Source organism: Pogona vitticeps, chromosome 2 (assembly GCF_051106095.1).
Source record: "Pogona vitticeps strain Pit_001003342236 chromosome 2, PviZW2.1, whole genome shotgun sequence".
NCBI lineage: Eukaryota > Metazoa > Chordata > Lepidosauria > Squamata > Agamidae > Pogona > Pogona vitticeps.
Window position 1 is genome coordinate 209,623,967 of NC_135784.1, and position 18,865 is coordinate 209,642,831.

At 39.9% G+C, this 18,865-nt stretch overlaps 1 protein-coding gene across 1 annotated transcript in view; it reads right to left on the reverse strand.

Moving 5' to 3' along the window:
- The window catches only part of SNX30 (sorting nexin family member 30), a 53,486-nt gene that overhangs the window by 25,859 nt on the left and 8,762 nt on the right, over nt 1-18,865 (reverse strand). The window contains exons 2-3 of the mRNA XM_020791098.3: nt 10,085-10,273; nt 1,586-1,696 (exon numbers count right to left, since the gene is read on the reverse strand). Coding sequence (XP_020646757.2) covers nt 1,586-1,696; nt 10,085-10,273 — 300 coding nt within the window. The remainder of the gene's footprint in view (nt 1-1,585; nt 1,697-10,084; nt 10,274-18,865) is intronic.

Genomic DNA, 18,865 nt, shown 5'->3' on the forward strand with positions numbered 1-18,865 from the left:
CCTTAGGCAAGGGTTTATCTGCCATATCAAAAGCTAAGTTGATAGCCTGGACAACCCATTTGAAAAGAAGAAACTGTATGTCCCCTTCTGGGGCCCTGGTAGCAAACAAAAAGTTTGTTTGTTTGTCTAAAGTATTTTGTTCTATCAAGACAGAAAGTGAGTCCCCTCCTAATGTCCAATGAGTGTAAGAAATGTTCCAAATTGTTCTGTGGTGAAGGGCAGAAAGTTGGTGGTATGAGAGGCAGAGACATGTGGAAATGTGAAGTAACCTTGGGTAGAAAATTTAAGCCCATGCAAAGAGTGACTTTATCTTTGAATAAAACAAGGTAAGGAGAATCAGAATGGAGTGCAGTAAGTTCTCTGGTGCACTGAGCAGTCATGAGGGCAGCCAGGAGTGCAGTCTTAAATGTAAACAGGCAGATGTCAGTCGTGGCCATGGGTCTGAAAGGGTGCCTGGTGAGTTGGGTTAACACCAACCATAGAGACCAGGGTTCATGCAGCCTGTGTAGGCATTCATACATCTGGGTAAGCATCCTGAAGGCCTCTGAAAAATTGTTTGACAATCTGGTGCTTAAGAAGCATAAAGACAGATGACCCTGAGGTTGATGAGCAACTATGGCTTCTATGTAGACTTTTAAGGTGGAAATTGAGAGGCCTTGCTGTTTGAGGTGTAGCAAGGAGGTTAAGACTGTGGACAGAGAGGTTGGGGATGCCTGTAGATTGCGTTAAGATACAAATGGATTTTTTTTTCCATTTATAGTCGTAAAGGTGGTTGGTTAATGGTCACCTGGCTTGTCTAAGGATGTCAGCAAATAGTGGAATATTCTCCACGTGGTCAACTTCGGTTGCTGGAGATCGAGGTGGAGAATTGACCCTTGATGACAGAAGATCAGACTGTGGTAAAGGGAAAGTCTGATCTAGTCTGATGCCATTAGAAGGAAGGTCATGAACCACTGTTGGCAGAGCCATAATGGGGAGATCAAGATGGCATTGGATTTGTCGAGGGTTATCTTGACAAGTGTGTGTCAAGAATGTGAAAAGATAGAGATAATGTAAATAGTGTGTGTTTTTGTGCACGTGCATGCATGCATGCACTATTTTGAATGGATTTATAAAAATAAATTAAAAATATGAAAAAGAACAAAGAAAAAAAGTACACACATTTTCAAATTTCATTTTATTTTCTGCTGCAATATGCAACTCATCAGGTCCAGTTAATTCAAGAACTGAACTGGAGGGCTCATGAGAAATCCTGGAGGTCATTACAAGCAAATTTAATAGGAATGTTCACTCAACAGAAAAAAAGGGCTGCTAACAGAAAGAACAGTTTGAAAACAAATAACATAAAACAAAACACCTACACTACAAATAAGCAGACAGAGTATTTCCCAGTCATATCCTCTTAGGAAACAGCTTCCATGAACCCAAGGAGATTCTGGAATCTAAGCACAGCCATTGTGTAATCCACCAGAAAATTACTGAACCAAACTCTGCATTTTTACCCACCTTGCATCCATTAAACCAGAAGATGGGAATTTTTTAAAGCAGAACAGTGTAAGAGTTCAACAACTGGTTTACTACCTACGGGAATGAGATGGGTTGGTTGAGATTCCTCCAATTTAATCCTAAGCCAATCAAAATCCTGGTATCTTCGGCGCATGGAATACTCTGGTAAGTCAAATTCTGCTCGTGTGGTCTAGAAGCAAACAAAAAAGACAAAGAAGAGAAGTTAAGATAAATCAGAGCACAGAGCCATCAAAGTCTTTGATTTATTAAAAAGGAAAATATCTCCCCTCCCTACGGACATTGTAAAGACCATCTTAAATGTTTTCCTCGCAACCAAATGCACAGATCAGACTTCATCTTGAGGCATTTCAACAATAGCAGAGAGAAAATTCAAAATTTAGCTTTCATGCCTCTGGTAACGTAGGATGTATAATCTGGGAACTATCTCAATATTGTACTTGGATGGAGGCTAGTTGAAAGATTCTCCTTTCAGTTATTTGACTGGAATGTTCCAGTGAGGGAGTAAAAAGAATATTTAAAATAGCTGCTCAGCTTTTTGGAAGGTTTATACCATTAACAACTTTACTGCCTTCAGTCGGAAAGCAACATGCAGCATTTATATACCTCATACGGAATCTTATGGTTTCCTGGGAAAGGCAAGTGTCTACAAATTACAACCGGCTCTTCACACCAGTCTTGTTTACAAACACAGCCATATGTTACCTCAGACTAAAGGCTTAGATAGCCCAGCATTCTGCTCACATAGTGGAAAACCAGATCTGCCCACCATCCAGTATCTCCCAAGCAGGACATGAACACAACAGCACTCTCCTGCAGATGGTGTCCAGCAACTGGCGCAGAGAAATACAGTGCCACCAACACTAAGGGTCACATAGAGGAACAAAGACAAGCAGCTTCATCCTTCACAAATCTGCCTCATCCCTCTTTTATAGTTTTCCAAGATGGCAAAGATCACTACAAGTTGTGGTCATAAATGTCACAACACATGCCACCAGCGAATGACAGAGTCTAGTATTCTGAGCAGTTCCTACAAATGGCTAAATATCTTGTCAAGTCATAATGTCATGTTGCCACCAAACCCTACAAAGCAGACAGAACTCACACATGTTCATAGCAAAGACCACATGTGTTGCATTGAACACAATGTGCACAGGACCCTTGCACCCCAACAGGAAATGAGTTCCTCTTTCTATGATTGCCAGATTTGGGTTTGATAATGTAACTAATAAGGATGACGCAAAGAAAAACCCTCCAAAAACATATTTCAGCAGTACGTTTACATTACACTCATCAGCAGTTTATGTCATACCATTCATTTCTCCTTGAGAAGATTGAAGGATGGGACAGGACTGCTGAGTTTACACTACAGGATGAAACTGCTTTGTCAGGGGCAGCAGAGGAAGGTTACAGGAAAAGCAGAAGTTTGGTGCATAATCAAGTTTTATCCTCATTTGTTTTTCTGATCATTAATATACCAGTTACTCTTTTCTTTAGCCATAACTTTACTGCACCTGTTTTTTTGTGCTCCACTTTGTGACTTTTTAAAATGAAAAGCAATATATAGGTAAAGGTTCCCCTTGACATTTAGTCCAGTCGTGTCCGACTCTAGGGGGCAGTGCTCATCCCCGTTTCCAAGCCGTAGAGCCAGCGTTTGTCTGAAGACGGTTTCTGTGGTCACATGGCCAGTGTGACTTAGACACGGAATGCCATTACCTTCCCATCGAGGTAGTGCCTATTTATCTACTCGCATTTTTACATGCTTTCAAAGTGCTAGGTTGGCAGGAGCTGGGACAAGCGATGGGAGCTCACTCCAATCGTGTGGATTCGATCTTACGACTGCTGGTCTTTGACCTTGCAGCACAGACGTTTCTGCAGTTTAACCCGCAGTGCCACCACATTCTATATATAAAACTGCTTCCAAATTAAAAAAATATTTTAATGCTCAAATCTTGAAAAAGGAACCACTGAAAACCGCTGCTATTAGACAAAGACAAAGCTTCTACTCAGCTCTTGAGAGTTACTTATAACACAGATCAGCAAATACATACATACGCAGGCAATCTCCATGTCAGTGACCCTAACTAACGTATATTTAGTTTATTCTTCATAAACCTTGGTTTATGAATGTGGGATATTGTGCTTCTCTACCCATGATACAAAATGTCAGGAAACAGCCCAAAATTATCACACAACATTGTGCCTGCATTGCCAGCAAGAAAAAGTATGCCAAACTTTATATAGCAAAGGTTGGTCTGAATATTGATGACACCTATGTCAGCAGTCAAAATGATCTGTATGATACCCTCTTGTGTTCACTACAATTCACGAAGAGATTCAAGAAGGGGAAATCCCAGAACCTGACTCCTTTTTTCAATAGGTAATCACCTCTCATGCAAACAAAAAACAATTATCAGTGTTACTGTTTCAAACAGTTCTCTGAGTATCTTTTGCTCAGTGGCACAAAGCAATCGCAATGCCTAGAAGAAATGTGTCTTTCAGATTAACTGTGTTCACTCAAGTACATGCTTGTGTAGGTGAAAGGTATTGGATTGTTAATTCCCAAGGAATTTACATGAATTCGGAATACCTCCGCCCCATGCAATCCAGTGCACAACACAACACTCCCAGACGTATGTATTGAGAAAGAAGTCTCAAACATATCCCTTCAAGGCCAGGATGGATAAAAATCAATTATTTTTATTTAAAATCAACTTTATTTAATTTTTAAAAATCATTTTTTATTTAAATAATCAAAAAATCTGACCTTTAAAATTTAAATTGTGATTTAAATCAAATCCACCCTGTTCAGGGCCAATGTTCTTTTATGCTCAAAAGTGGAGCACAACATCCAGAATTTGAGAGATGGCTAAAGGAAAGATATGGACAGTTGTCACAAAATACCTCATTCTGAATCACTCTCAGAGGTTGCAGTGTGGGTCCTTCTTTACAAAATGATGCTTACTGGGGATTTACTTGAACTTTGGGAAGGGAAATGAAATGGCTTAAAAATTAGAGTATCTGATTCGCTGTCTCTTCTGAATGGAAAAACTTACATTAAATCAAGTTTAATACCCCCCAGCTTTCCGTACTTTCTGACTGGCTGCTCTACACCAAGCAAATATTGTCAATTATTCTTTCAGCCTCATCCTTAATACTAGAATTCATGAATTATCACTTTTGTGTTTGAAACATTGGCAGCATTCAGATTAAAAAACAAAAGCAACAGCAAAGATCACATTAAGCTGGTACCATGCTTCAGCAAAAAAAGGGGGAGGACGTTTCTAGATACAGATGAGAAAAGACACCCATCCTTTGAATCTGCAAATCCAAGACCTGAAAGATGAAGTCAATAGTACCTCTGTCCATACCCGTTTGCAATCAGTTCAAGGGCCAGTCTACTCATGAATGTGACTGATCGTAAACTCGTCAACTGCCCTGCACCAAAGCAGAAGTTTCATCATGTCATTTCATGATCATTCATATTTTTCAAACAATACATACCTAAGGAACTTGCTGAAAAACAGCCCTGACAATTACTTTGTGTCTAGATGAGCAGCGATTAACTGATGAAAAAAGAAGTCAGGTTCTGGGATTTTTCCCTGCTTGGTCTCTCTCTGTGAAAGGTAGTAAGCACAGGAGGACATCTTGTAGACCAGCCATTCTCAGCCTCTTTTTATTTACTTGTTTATTTATTCATTTATTTATTTATTGGCCACAGCCAACACAATATGAAAGAAATATAGGCCAATCAGGATTGTACAAGGTCGCCTAAACAACCTTGTAAGATGGTATGTGAAGAATCATTTCCAGTCTGTGGCCCCCTTCAAATATGCCAGTCCCCACCCCCGAGAATGACTGCTTTAGACCATTTTGACTGCTGACATGGGTGTCATCCACGTTCAGGATTCCCTTTGTTATATAAAGTTTGGCACTGTTTTTCTTCCTGGCTACACAGGCATGATATCGTATAGCAGTGTCAGGTCATTTCACCTGTTTTGTGTAAGAATAGATACAGAAGCATAATATTCCACATTCACAAACTGCTGGATAGCTCATTGGTTTAGGCATCTGGCTATGGAGCCAGACATTGGGGGTTTGATTCCCCATGGTGCTTCTTTGACAGGGGCTGGACTCAATGATCCATAGGGTCCCTTCCAGCTTTGTAGTTCTAAGATTATTATTATATTATATTATATTATCATTACCAGGAAGTGGAGGGTTTTTTTTAAGAATTGAATTTCCTGGCTTTTTAAAATAGAGTTTGAATATATGTACACTACACACAAATTCCAACTAAAACTTCCTTCATACAGAATTACCCAGTGCTAGATGATTCCAGAAGATGAGTACATGATCTGTACTATGGTTGCTGATGGAGGACAGAAGTAATAACAGCTGGGATGAGGCTGAAGTCCCTCTGTGTCAAAATATTTTGAAAGGCTGTTTTAGACCTCATGAGATGATGAAAGAAAGGTATGAGTAAGTGTAACACATACAACAGAGAAAGATAACACCTTTAACCTCTCAGACAAACTAATGTTGTCGTGGCCACTCTGCTGAACGCAGACAAGAAAGCTATGTTTCCATTTCCAAACTATTTCCTTGGGATAGGCAACCTGAGGAATAAAAGCTATATTGGACCAAAAACTCTACACACATGTTGTGTGCATATATCTAAAAGATGTTCACTTCTCTTTTGAAATACAAAAAGTGGGGGTTCGATGTTAACAAAGATTGTCACTGGAAACCAAAAATCAAAATCATCCATACTATGTAAAAGAAAGATATCCATTTGAAATGCAGTGTTGGAGGAGAGTCTTAAATATGCCACAGACCACTAGAAACACAGATAAGTGGGTATTCACTCAAGTCAAGCCTGAACTTTCAGTAATGAGCAAAAATGAGTAAATGAGGCTATCCTACTTATGCACATATAATGAGACTCCAAAACTGACTAGAAAAGACAATACTGCTGGGAAAAGTAGGGAGCAGTAGAAAGAGAGGAAGCCTTGAGAAAGATTGTCTCAATAAAAGAATCCAGAGTTGTTAGTTTGGAAGATCTGAACAGAACATACTGGAAAAGACAATATTGCTAAGAACAGGTGAGCTACAGAAAGCAAGAATAACTTAGTATGATACTCAATAAAGAAAGCCACTGCTTTTGGTTTGCAAGATCTGAGCAGAACTATTCATGATAGGACACCTGGGAGGTCATTAATTCATTCAATCATCACACATCAGAAGTGACCTGACAGCACATCTTTAGATTTAAAAAAATACCATACAATTGTATAGTGACATGGGTAGAATGGTTGAGACTATGACAAAGGTATAGGTACCAAGGTTCTGCTACCATCGAGTAAGACCATTCCCAGCTGCAAAGCAAAACACAGTAATTTTACTGCTTAAACAAATGAGTTTCTGAATATTTGTTCTCTATTTTTAAATATATTTTAAAATATTATTCAACAAGACACAGAATCCCTTTGCAAGCATGAATCCCTCTTTGGGTAAGAAAGAGTTAAAAATTCAATTGCCCACTCAAAAGGTCAGTGTGCCCTAGCCCTAGAACTAATGTTCTCTTTGAAAACTTGTGTCAGGAACCTGAGAGAAGTGAAAGCACTCAGGTATGGGAGAAACACAACTGCTCTGTGCATTTGTAATGCACAAATTCTTTGAATATGCCCAATTTCCTGGATACACATGGCAAAGTATCCTCCTTTACTCCATGACGTTCTTTAAAGAAAGCCAGGTTTTTCTTTACAGTAAAGAAAAATGCTTGGCATTTGTTTCTGTGACCTTTAATAATTGCCCTACAGCTCTCCAAACAATTCCCTGCTCTCCCCATGAAGCTGCAACAACATATTGTATAAGATGATACTTTTCTCTAAAATATTTAGATTAAAAATTTAGAGTTGTCTTATACATGGAAGTAAGGAGGGGGAGGGATCATGATCCCTGCTTTCTCCCTCCACTTTTTGCAAAGAAAGTGGGGGGGAAAAGCACTTTCTTGCAAGGACACTGGAGAGGCAAAGCATTTCCCCTCCACTTTCCTTGCAAGAAAGCACTTTCCTGAAAAGAAAGTGCGTTCTTGCGAGGAAAGCACTTTTCTCGTGCTTTCCCCCTCCACTTCCTTTGGAAGAAATAAATTCTGGGTTAGAAAAGGGGGGCATCTAATACATGGGGGTGTATTATACACAGAAAAATACGGTATCTACTTTGCAAAGGATTTTTTTATCAAATTAAAAAGTGGGTGCGGCCAACAATTCCCTTTCATGATAAGATTGGTCTTTTTAATTTATATGAGCTATTCTAAATCTGAGGACATCAGAGATCAACCACCTTTTAAATGGGGCGGGGGATTTTACTTTTAAAAACCAGTCATCTGAAAACCCTTTACCCAAACTTCCCCTGTCTTCTGCAACAATGCCAAATTTGATTCTGATCTGAAGCCCGTTTTTAAAATTGTAACTTTTGTTTGAGCTGCCCTGTTTAGAATTGTCTTATAGAAGGTTGATTTATTCTACCAAAATAAAACAACTGCTGCACTCTTGTGCAGCAATAATTTACAGTGGTGCCTCGCTCAACTATTGCCTCGTTTAGCGATGAATTCGCATAACGATGTGTGTGTTTTTAGAAAATAATATGCACCGTATAACGATGTTTCCTATGGGCGATTTTCGCTTAGCGAAGTTTGGGATCATGCTTCGCATAACGAATGCGATTTTAGGTCCCCTGCTTCACTTAACGATGTTTCTTTTTTCAATTAAAAAAGTGTCTTAGAAGGGTCAAAAACGGTTCTAAATGCTTGGATTCGTTAGAGGACCCCCTAAGTCATGTGCAAACCTGATTTGGCTTTGATCTGACCTTTCGTTAATTTATGGTTAATTTTTTTTTTCGGCCCATAGGAACCAATGGACCTGTCAAAATCTGACAGCTCCATGCTTTCCTATGGGGGAGAAAACAATTCGCCATAAATTAACGAAAGTTCAGATCAAAGCCAAATCAGGTTTGCACACGACTTAGGGGGTCCTCTAACGAATCCAAGCATTTAGAACAGTTGCTGAGTCTTCATTAATTTTTTGTGAATTTTTTCTTCCCCCATAGGAAATAATGGAGCTGTCAGATTTTGACAGCTGTCAAAAGTTGGGGGGAAAAAATCACCATTAATTAACGAAAAGTCAGATCAAAGCCAAATTAACTTTTGCATCTGTTTTAGAGGGTGCAGAAGCTAATCCAAGCATTTAAAACCATTTTTGACCCTTTTATGACACACTTAATTTTGCAAAAATTGACTTCGCAAAGCCATTGAAATGTATTGAGTCAGCTTCAATACATTCCAATGGAGGAAACATTGCATCGTTTAACAATGTTTCCTATGGGTTTTTTCGCTTAAGGACGGCAATCCGTGCCTATTGGAACGGATTAACCGGTTTCCAATGCATTCCTATGGAAAATGGTGTTTCGCATAACGATGTTTCACATAACGGTTTTTTTTTTGAACCAATTAAAATCGTTATGCGAGGCACCACTGTATTTACTATTTGTTATGTTATTTGTTACAATCTCATTGTTCTTCTAATCAGCTTCAGGAAGTGTGCACAGTGCTCTTCCTCCCCACTCTTATCCTCATAACAAACATGTCGATGTTGCAGATAGAGAACAGCCCAAGATCACACAGCACATTTGCTGCTTCAACCTAGAAGTCCCAGAACCCAGTCCTACATATTAACCTCTACACGATACTAGTTCTCATATGGTGGCGTCAGGAGGACTCTCCACCTAATCTGACCAATATGGAGTGTTTTCACATTTCTCTGTACGATACTCCCCACGTTTTAAAGCCTTCAGGATAAGTCTTTCTTTCAGTCCCACCATTCATACAGACATAACTGATGAAGACCAAAGTGAGTATCTTCTCAGTGATTTCTTCTTCAAGGCTGCAAATTTCCCTTCTGAGGGAAGCTAGGCTGGTTCCCCTCTACTAGCCTTTCCCTAACAAGAGAGACATTTTTATTTAGACATTTAGCATTTCACCAGTGATCAGCTGAGGAGGAAAGCAGGTGGTTTTTGTTGTTATTATTATTGTTTTTTAAACAGTTTTAACTGTTGAGTGTGCTTTAATGCTAATACAATTAATACTGTTTTAATATTGTTGTGTATTAATATTTGTAAGCTGCATGTGTTTTAGAAATTTATGTTGTAAAGTGGGATGATGGGGATAAATTTTAAAAAAAACTCAACAGTGTTTTTCAAGGAGGAGGTTCTCACATTAAGTTGCCTATCAAGTATATTAAAGTGAGAAATCACAGTGACAGAATGCAGCTTATGTGAACCAGGCCCAAGTGGGAATCAACTCTGTCAGGCTGCAATAGGGAATTATTAATCTGCAGTAATGTACAATAATGTGTATTATACACTAATATGATTTAAATCAAATCAAAGGTGGCCTGTTCATACTGCTTGAGGGCCATGCAAGCAATTTGGAACAGAATAATGATGGGACAGACCTTTGTTGAAAGACCCAAAGCACCTAGAACACATTAAGATGTAATACCTTGGTTGTGACCCTGTATGTGATGTAGGTCTCCATGGTACAGACATGTTTTTTGGGATCATCAACAGTGACGAAGAGGTCTCGCATCTCCCCATCCAAGTCATCATCCAGCTGCAGTCTGTTAAGAAGTGAGGAGGAAGATGCTGGGCTAGATGTATCAACAGGAGTACCATTGGGCAAACTGAGATCCTGGAGAAAACAAAAAGACCCAGGTGGGAGGGAAGAAGAAAAAGACAGAGTCAGCCACTGAGTTTTAAATTCATTCATTCATTCATTCATTCATTCATTCATTCATTCATTCAATGTTGCCTACAATCACAGGTACAAGAATGCAATTTGTTTTGTGGAATCCACATGCCTTGTTAGTAGTTGTTGGCAATCAAAAATCTTCACGTTCAGTGTGTCACATGCTTTAACTTGTTGTAATCTCTACAACAGTTCAATGATAACAATAATACTGGCCTACTTTACAGGTGAAGGACTGAGGCCTATTTATGATGACCTATCTACCACTACCTAGTAAGTTCATGTGAAAGGAAATCTTTTAGGAGCCTCTTTTGTGGAAGACTGGTTACAGCAGTTTGCACTGACACAGCGCTGTTCTGCCCTGCTATAACTAGTTTTCAATTACAGCCAGACCCTTCAGATGGATTTTCATTCTGCCATACAGAGAACCTCAGTTCTGGGATACAACACCTTCCACCAAACTCTGCAGCATCTGAAGCATTATTTGTCCTTAAATCCCACAAGTCTACAACTGAAAAGAAGACTCACCGTTGAAGCAAGCACTTCAGCCTTCCCTGCTGACAGCAGAACACAAATTTTATAACTGCAAAACCATGCATAAGCACAACAATCACCTTCTCTCAACTAAGGCACACTGGCATATCAGATATTTCACACACGCTGAAGCTACTGCAAGCTCTTAAACAATGGTGTTTTCCCTCTCTCTTAGACATCCATTGCCTCCAGTTAAGAACGATGGGTGGAGATGTTTCACTAGGCAGTTGATAAAGTCGTCTGCTGCTGCTCAAAATCCACAACTAAAGCACCTCTTCAGGCGGCCGTTCAACTTCTGTTCAAAATCCCCTGATCAAGAAGAGCTCGCTGCACTACAAAACAGTTCTTACTGTCAGGAAATTCCTCCTCTAATGTTTCATTAGGATCTGCTTTATTTTTATTGGAATCTGTTAGCCCAGGTCCCTCAGTTTGAAATGGCAGAGAAATAAGCTTCCTCCTTCTTCCACGCAACACCCTTTTCAAATGTTTCGAAAGGGCTAGCCTATGGCCTCTCACCTTTGTTCTTCTCCAAGCCAAACTTACTCAGCTCACACAACTGTTCCTAGTAGGGCAGGTCACAGCAAATGGGCTGCATGTTGCCCACCAGGAGCATTTGTGCTGACTCCAGGGCCACCTAATTAGGCTCAGTTCCTATTCTAGAAACCTCCAAAAGTGGCATATTTTAGCACTGCAGATCTAATGCCTGGAAGTCCCCATCAACGTTCCCTCTAATTTTCATTCCCACTATGCGAGAATTTCACCCTGTGCGCATGTGGAGAGGCAGGGCTTCAGCTGAAATAAGAATTAAACTGGCTACACGTCTGCAGCCCCAATAAAGCTTTGTGTATGTGTGAGACCCTTACGAGGGAACACTGCCCCTCACCCCTCCAAAAAAAAAATCCAAAGAACTAACCTAATGTTCCAAATGCTGACTGAGGCTTCTTACAGGAATCGCATAACCCCCTATAACAGCAGCTCCACCGGCTGCTGATCCAGTTCCAGGCAGAATTCAGCAGAATTCAAAGTGTTGGTTCTAACCTCTAAAGCCCTAAATGGCTTGGGCCCAAGCTATCTCTAGAAGCGCATCTCCCTTTATGAGCCTGCTCAGGTGTTAAGACCAACAGGAAGAGGTCTTTGTTTTGGTCCCACCACCTTCACAGGTGCACTCGGTGGGGACATGGGAGAGGGCTTCTCTGTGACTGCTCCCAGACTCTGGAACGCCTTCCCACAGGAGGTCAGCCTGGTGCCATCTTTGCTGTCCTTCCCCAAGCAGGCAAAGACCTTCCTCTTCAGGCAAGCTTTCCCTCAATGACTGGCTGCCTAAATGGGAGTTTTAAATAAATTGCTGTGCCTGACTGCTTTGAATGTATTCTGGTGTTGGTTAGGCTTTTAATATGGTGCTTGTTTGATTCTTTTTAGTACAGTGGTGCCTCGCATTACGAGTGCTCCATTTTACGACGAAATCGCTTTACGTTGAAGGTTTTCTGGGACGGATTCCTCGCTGCACAGGCAGCGAAAATGGCCGCGCTATGGAGGATCTTCGCTGGACGGTGAGTTTCAAGCCCCTAGGAACGCATTAATCGGGTTTTAATGCGTTTCTATGGGCTTTTTAATTTCTCATTACGACATTTTCATTCTACAGCGATTTCACTGACACGAATTAACGTTGTAATGCGAGGCACCACTGTATTTGAATACTCAGTGTTGTTGGCTTTAATACTGCCTTTTAATGATGTAAGCCACTTTGGGTCCTTTTAAGGAGAAAGGTAGCTAAAAAAATATTTTAAATAAATAACTACATCCTGTTACTTCTGGTGTTCATTCCCCCCCCCCAAAAAAATATGGCCAATTTTTTTTAGAAATATCCTCATTAAATTCTATACGGGTAATGAAAGATAATCAAATCTTACAAGGTACTAAAGCTTTTAGGCAGAAGTATTTTATTATCCAGCAACCTAAAACATTTATTTAGCCAAGATTTCTAGAATTACATCAGCATTGCTTTCTAATGAAGTGAGGCATTTTACAGAGCAAATTCCAATGATATGAAAGGCCCTGAGCAAAACACAATGGCTTCTACAGCGAGACTTAAGCAAAACTATTCCAACAAGCTAGGCTATGAAGACTCACCAAAATTATTATGTAGTCTTAGAACAGAAAAAGCAAAACCTATGTGCAAAAACATAAGCCACAAGATAAAATTCTGAGGATGGAAGAAGCATGTCAGCAGTATATTTATAGTCTGTGTTTTAGTTTTGCTCCAATTTCCATTAAGACTCAGTATGCCTTTAACTGACCATGTAGAAAAGAATGTTTTTAAAGGAAGATTCAGGAACTGAATTGCTTTTGTTAAAAACCTCGATCACAGTTCTGACTAAAGCCCAAATCAGGAACCAGTGCTAGGTCACAGGCTGCCAGGTTGCTTTCATTTTTGTGATCTTGCAGGGAGGGGAGGCTTTTTTGTGTGCAAGTGTTCCCTCCCATCTTTAAAATCTCACAAACCAAAGTGTGCAACTAATATTTAATATTTCAAGAGATTGCACTGGATTTCATTTGGTCATCATTTATTTTTTATACAGGATTGCGCAAATAGTATTGTAGCTGTATACCTGTAGGTGTTGTGTGTTTTGTTTTGTTTTGAACAGAACGGCTACCAAACAACAACTGATAATGGCTGTTACAGTGGACCCTTGACTTACAGACGGCTTGACTTACAGACTTTTTGAGTTACAGACTTCTCTGGCCGCAAAATTTAGGTTTGACTTGCAGACTGAGATTTGACTTATAGACCAGAAAAAAACCAAAATGGAACAAAAACGGCCTGTTACGGGATTAATCGGTTTTCAATGCACTGTAGGTCAATGGAGACTTGACTTACAGACTTTTTGACTTGAGAACTGCCTTCCAATACGGATTAAGTTCTCAAGTCAAGACCCCACTGTATACTGCAAAAGCAAAGAATGTACAGCTTCCCTGCAACAAAAGTCAACTGTGTTCAGTGTTTAAAAGCTTGCCTGAAAATAAAGGCCTTTGCCTGCCACCTGAAGGGATGAGGATAGGAGGAAACCTGGTCTCCCAAGGGAGGTTATTCCACAATCTGAGAGCAGCCAAACAGGCCCTCTTTCCTGTCCTCATTAAACATGACTATGAAAGCCGCAGACCAAGAGAAGGGTCTCTCCCAAAGATCTTGAAATCCATGCAAGGTCACATAATGAGGTTCTTTCAGATGGCCTGACACACAAACCATATATAGGGCTGCATAGATCATAACCAGCACTTTGAACTGACCTCCAAAACTGCAGCCCATGAAGTTGTCGTAACAAGTGAGTTGTGTTTTCCTTGTAACCAGCTCCACTCAGCAGTCTGGCCGCAACATTTCGAAGCAACTGAAATTTCGAAACACTTTCCAAAGGTAGCCCATGTAGATCAATTACAGTCACTAGATGTGATGTAACCAAAATGCACATCACTGTAGACAGAGCAGACCCATCTCAAAAATGAGAGCACTCTTAGTGTAGCTTCAATCATGTAAACACATTCCCGCCATAGTCGAAGCCTGGGCATCTAGGTTCAGGGCTGAACCGAAAGGAACACCAAAGCAGCAATCCTGAGTTTTCACATGGTGTATAACTCTATCCAAAATATTCCCTGTTCCTTTATCTGCCTTCTGACTGACTGGGACACTTCTGCATTGCCTGGATTAAACTTTAATTTGTTCACCCTTATCCACTGAATCATAGATACTACACATTGTTCTAAAAGCAAGACAGCTTCTTTTGAGTTAAAGGGAAAGGAAACTGGTACTATACAGGTGGCACGAAACCACAAATCTCTGGACAACCAACCTTATTTATTTTATTTATTTAAGATAGTTTAACCCCGCCCTTCTCCTTAAAAAGGATCCAAGGCAGCTTACATCATTAAAAGAGAGTATTTAATGTTAACAGTAAGTATACAATACAAAAGGATCAAATAAATAACATACAAAAGACATTAGCAGCACTGAAACACATTTAAAGAAGTAAGGTACGTACAACAATCCATTTAAAATCCTATTTTAACTCTTGGTGGTCTCATAACTATATTTGTGAAACCAGCAAGGGTTAAAATATACATACACTGAACGTGAGAGAGAGAACTGAATCCTGAGTGACCTCACAGTCCAATGGCTAGGATGTGGTTGGCTCAAACCAACACTATCGTCTATGTTCACCTCTTCAGGAATGACTGGAGCCACTATAAAGAAGTGCCTCCATGTCACGTCCTAGAGAGGTGGCCCAGAAAGATGTCATAACCAATGGTACTAAGAGGTTGAACAGAATCAATACTGACACACTTCTTCATCTAGTTTCTAATGTAGGTCACACACCCAGGCAATCAATGCTAACTCTATCCCATATCCACGACTAAGCCTCTACAGAACACCTCTCAAAATGATTAGCATTGGTCAATCACTAGAAGTCCAGAGCTACCAATAATAACAACCACATTCTCCAGAGAAGTACAGAATTACTGCCTCATATGGTATTCAGACCTCACAATGGCAACAGCTTATAAAATAATGTGGCCCAAAAGTCAAGTGAAGGGCGTTACTATACTGGCAAGCCAAATATCTCCAATTTAGCTTTACTGCAGCTTGATATACAGCCTCTTCTTTCTTTGCAGTCAGTTTAGGCAATCATACAAACAATCCAGATTGTTTCACCACCAGTATCAAAACTAATCCTCAATCTGATGTGATCTGATACGTGGCCACAGCTCACATACACACACATCCTTTGATACCAGCCGGCCGGCCATTCCCAGCTTTCCTTTTTTATTTTTATTTTTGTCTGTGCAGAGGTGATCTAGTGCTAAACATGGTAGTTCGTTTTTAAGTGAACTACAAAAAATACTTTGGAGCAACTAGGATCACAGAAGGGTACGTGTTCCTGCTATCCCAAAACATCACACCCTAGGTTAATATGTCACCATAACTCTATGTAGAGTCACAACCAATTGAATAGTGCCGGTTTTTTAAAAAGTAGAAGCTCCCAGGAGCAGTGGGGGAAACTCTGAAACAGAAGGAAAAAAAAGAGCCCGGCTGATTCACATTGCCCTTTGCATCATGTGATCACAGAAAAATACTTGAAATTCATCCATGCCAATTGCAGAGCAAATCCCAACGTATTTGTCAACATAGTCGCAGCCCAAGGTGCAAACAGCAGAAATTACTAGAACTGTATGAAGGGTGAAAAACATTTATTTTTCATGCTTGAATAGATAAAACTCATAACTACCATTTACCCCTGGCTCATAAAAAAGAGAACTACTGTATGTGAAAAGAGATAAGCTTTTTACAGAAAATGAGACATGATAAGAAAAGGATGAAATTATCAGTACTGTACATGCAATATTTGGCATTGGCAAATTTTCTTTCCTAAGTATCAGCACATCTGAGAATTTATTAGTGAAACGTATGTACGTTGAGAGATTTAAAACAATACTTTAAAAAGAGCAACCACATCCCATAGGTTCCAGCCCACAAGGTGCTGTTCTGGTTTGTTTTTAGCATCCAAACTTCTGACATAATCAGCAAGTCATTTGTGACCTCGCAATAAACTGAAAGAGAAAAAAAATCCTCAAAAGCACACTGATAAAACCTTTCCTACCCATCAACTGAAAGCAAATCTTATTTTATGGCAGGCTGTTTAGAAGACTATGCAACTGTCTACCTTTCGTTGCATAGGCACATACTACTTTATCAGTGTGTGGGGGTGTGTTAAAAAAAAAGCCAACAACACGACGTGGCAGAGTAAGAAAAGGACAAAGCCAAGAGAGGCTAGGAAGAAATATTTGGCACGAAAATGGGGAAAGACAGCCAGCAATATCCCCTATCACACAGTGTATAGCAAATTCACCAAATATGAATAACAAAATAAAATGCAACCCAGAGACTAGATAGGCGGGATATAAATAAAATAAATAAAATAAATAAATATTGCACAGTCAATATAGGTCATACATAGCTAAATCCAACTGTTAATCTGAACTAGGGCAGACCACTGCATCTTTGCACATACAGTGGTGCCTCGCACAACGATTGCTTCATACAACGATGAATTCACACAGCGATGGGTTTTTTTGAGGAATTTCCCCCATCGTTTAACGATGTTCTCTATGGGGGAATTTCACTTAACGATGTCCCTTTTTGCTCATTTAAAAGTGTCTTAAAATGTTTGAAACCTGTTTTAAATGCTTGGATTCCATAGTGCACCTTGTGAAACATGTGCAAACTTAATTTGGTTTTGTTCTGAGTCTTCATTAATTTTTGATGATTTTTTTATTTTCCCCATTTAAATCAACTGAATGGACAGTTCAATTCATTTAAATAGGGAAAACAAAAAATCACCAAAAATTAAGGACGACTCAGAACACCACCAAATTAAGTTTGCATAGGGTTCAGGAGGTGGGCTAACAATTGCAAGCATTTAAAACCTGTTCCAAACATTGTAAGACACTTAAAAATGAGCAAAAAGGGACATCGGAAAAGACTTCAAAAGCACTGAAGCCGGCTTCAGTGCTTTTGAAGCTCTTCCGTTTTCGCTCATTTTTAAGGGTCTTACAATGTTTGGAACAGGTTTTAAATGCTTGCAATCGTTAGCCCACCTCCTGAACCCTATGCAAACTTAATTTGGTGTTGTTCTGAGTCGTCCTTAATTTTTGGTGATTTTTTGAATTTTCTCTCATTGGAATGTATTGAACTTTCCGTCCAATGCATTCCAATGAGAGAAAATTCAAAAAATCACCAAAAATTAAGGACGACTCAGAACAACACCAAATTAAGTTTGCATAGGGTTCAGGAGGTGGGCTAACGACTGCAAGCATTTAAAACCTGTTCCAAACATCGTAAGACACTTAAAAATGAGCAAAAAGGGACATCGGAAAAGACTTCAAAAGCACTGAAGCCGGCTTGAGTGCTTTTGAAGCTCTTCCGTTTTCGCTCATTTTTAAGGGTCTTACAATGTTTGGAACAGGTTTTAAATGCTTGCAGTCGTTAGCCCACCTCCTGAACCCTATGCAAACTTAATTTGGTGTTGTTCTGAGTCGTCCTTAATTTTTGGTGATTTTTTGAATTTTCTCTCAATGGAATGCATTGGACGGAAAGTTCAATACATTCCAATGAGAGAAAATTCAAAAAATCACTAAAAATTAAGGACGACTCTGAACAACATCAAATTAAGTTTGCATAGGTTTCAGGAGGTGGACTAACCATTGCAATCATTTAAAACAGTGTCCAAACATTGTAAGACACTTTTACAGGAGCGAAAAAGGACTTCGCAAAGGCATTGAAATGTATTGAGTCGGCTTCAATACATTCCAATATAGGAAACATTGTTTCACTCAACGATGTTTCCTATGGGGATTTTCACTGAACGATGGCAATCTGTTCCAATTGGAACGGATTAACCAGTTTTCAATTCATTCCTATGGGAAATGGTGTTTCACAGAACGATGTTTCACACAACGTTGATTTTTTTGGAACCAATTAACATCGTTGTGTGAGGCACCAGTGTACTTTTAATTTACCAAGTAAATAAGGATTTCATAGCTGAAATCTTGTTGCTTGGCTTAGAAAATTGTACTAGAGTAAGCCCACTACTCACTGGGGATGTGGTACGTCCTTACGAGAGGGTGTAGGTACATACGTCTCGTGGGCCATCTGGCCCCAGCACACAGGTCCTGGGAACCAGGACGAGGGCAGGTTTCCCCAGTACCAAGCTGGCAGGAAGGAGCCCACAGAGGCCAAGGAGAGGTGGCTGTCTGATGAGGAACAGCAGGAAGAGGTGGGATCAACAGGGAACAAAAGTGACTAGAGGAAAAGGCACGGGGGAGTGATGCTGTACCACTAAGAAAAGTTGTTCTGAGCCAAGACGCTGAGCTAGAGCCGATGGAGTCATTGCCAGGGAACCCCACATCTACCGGAGCCACAGAGCCCTCTATTTGTTTCTCTTGGACAGA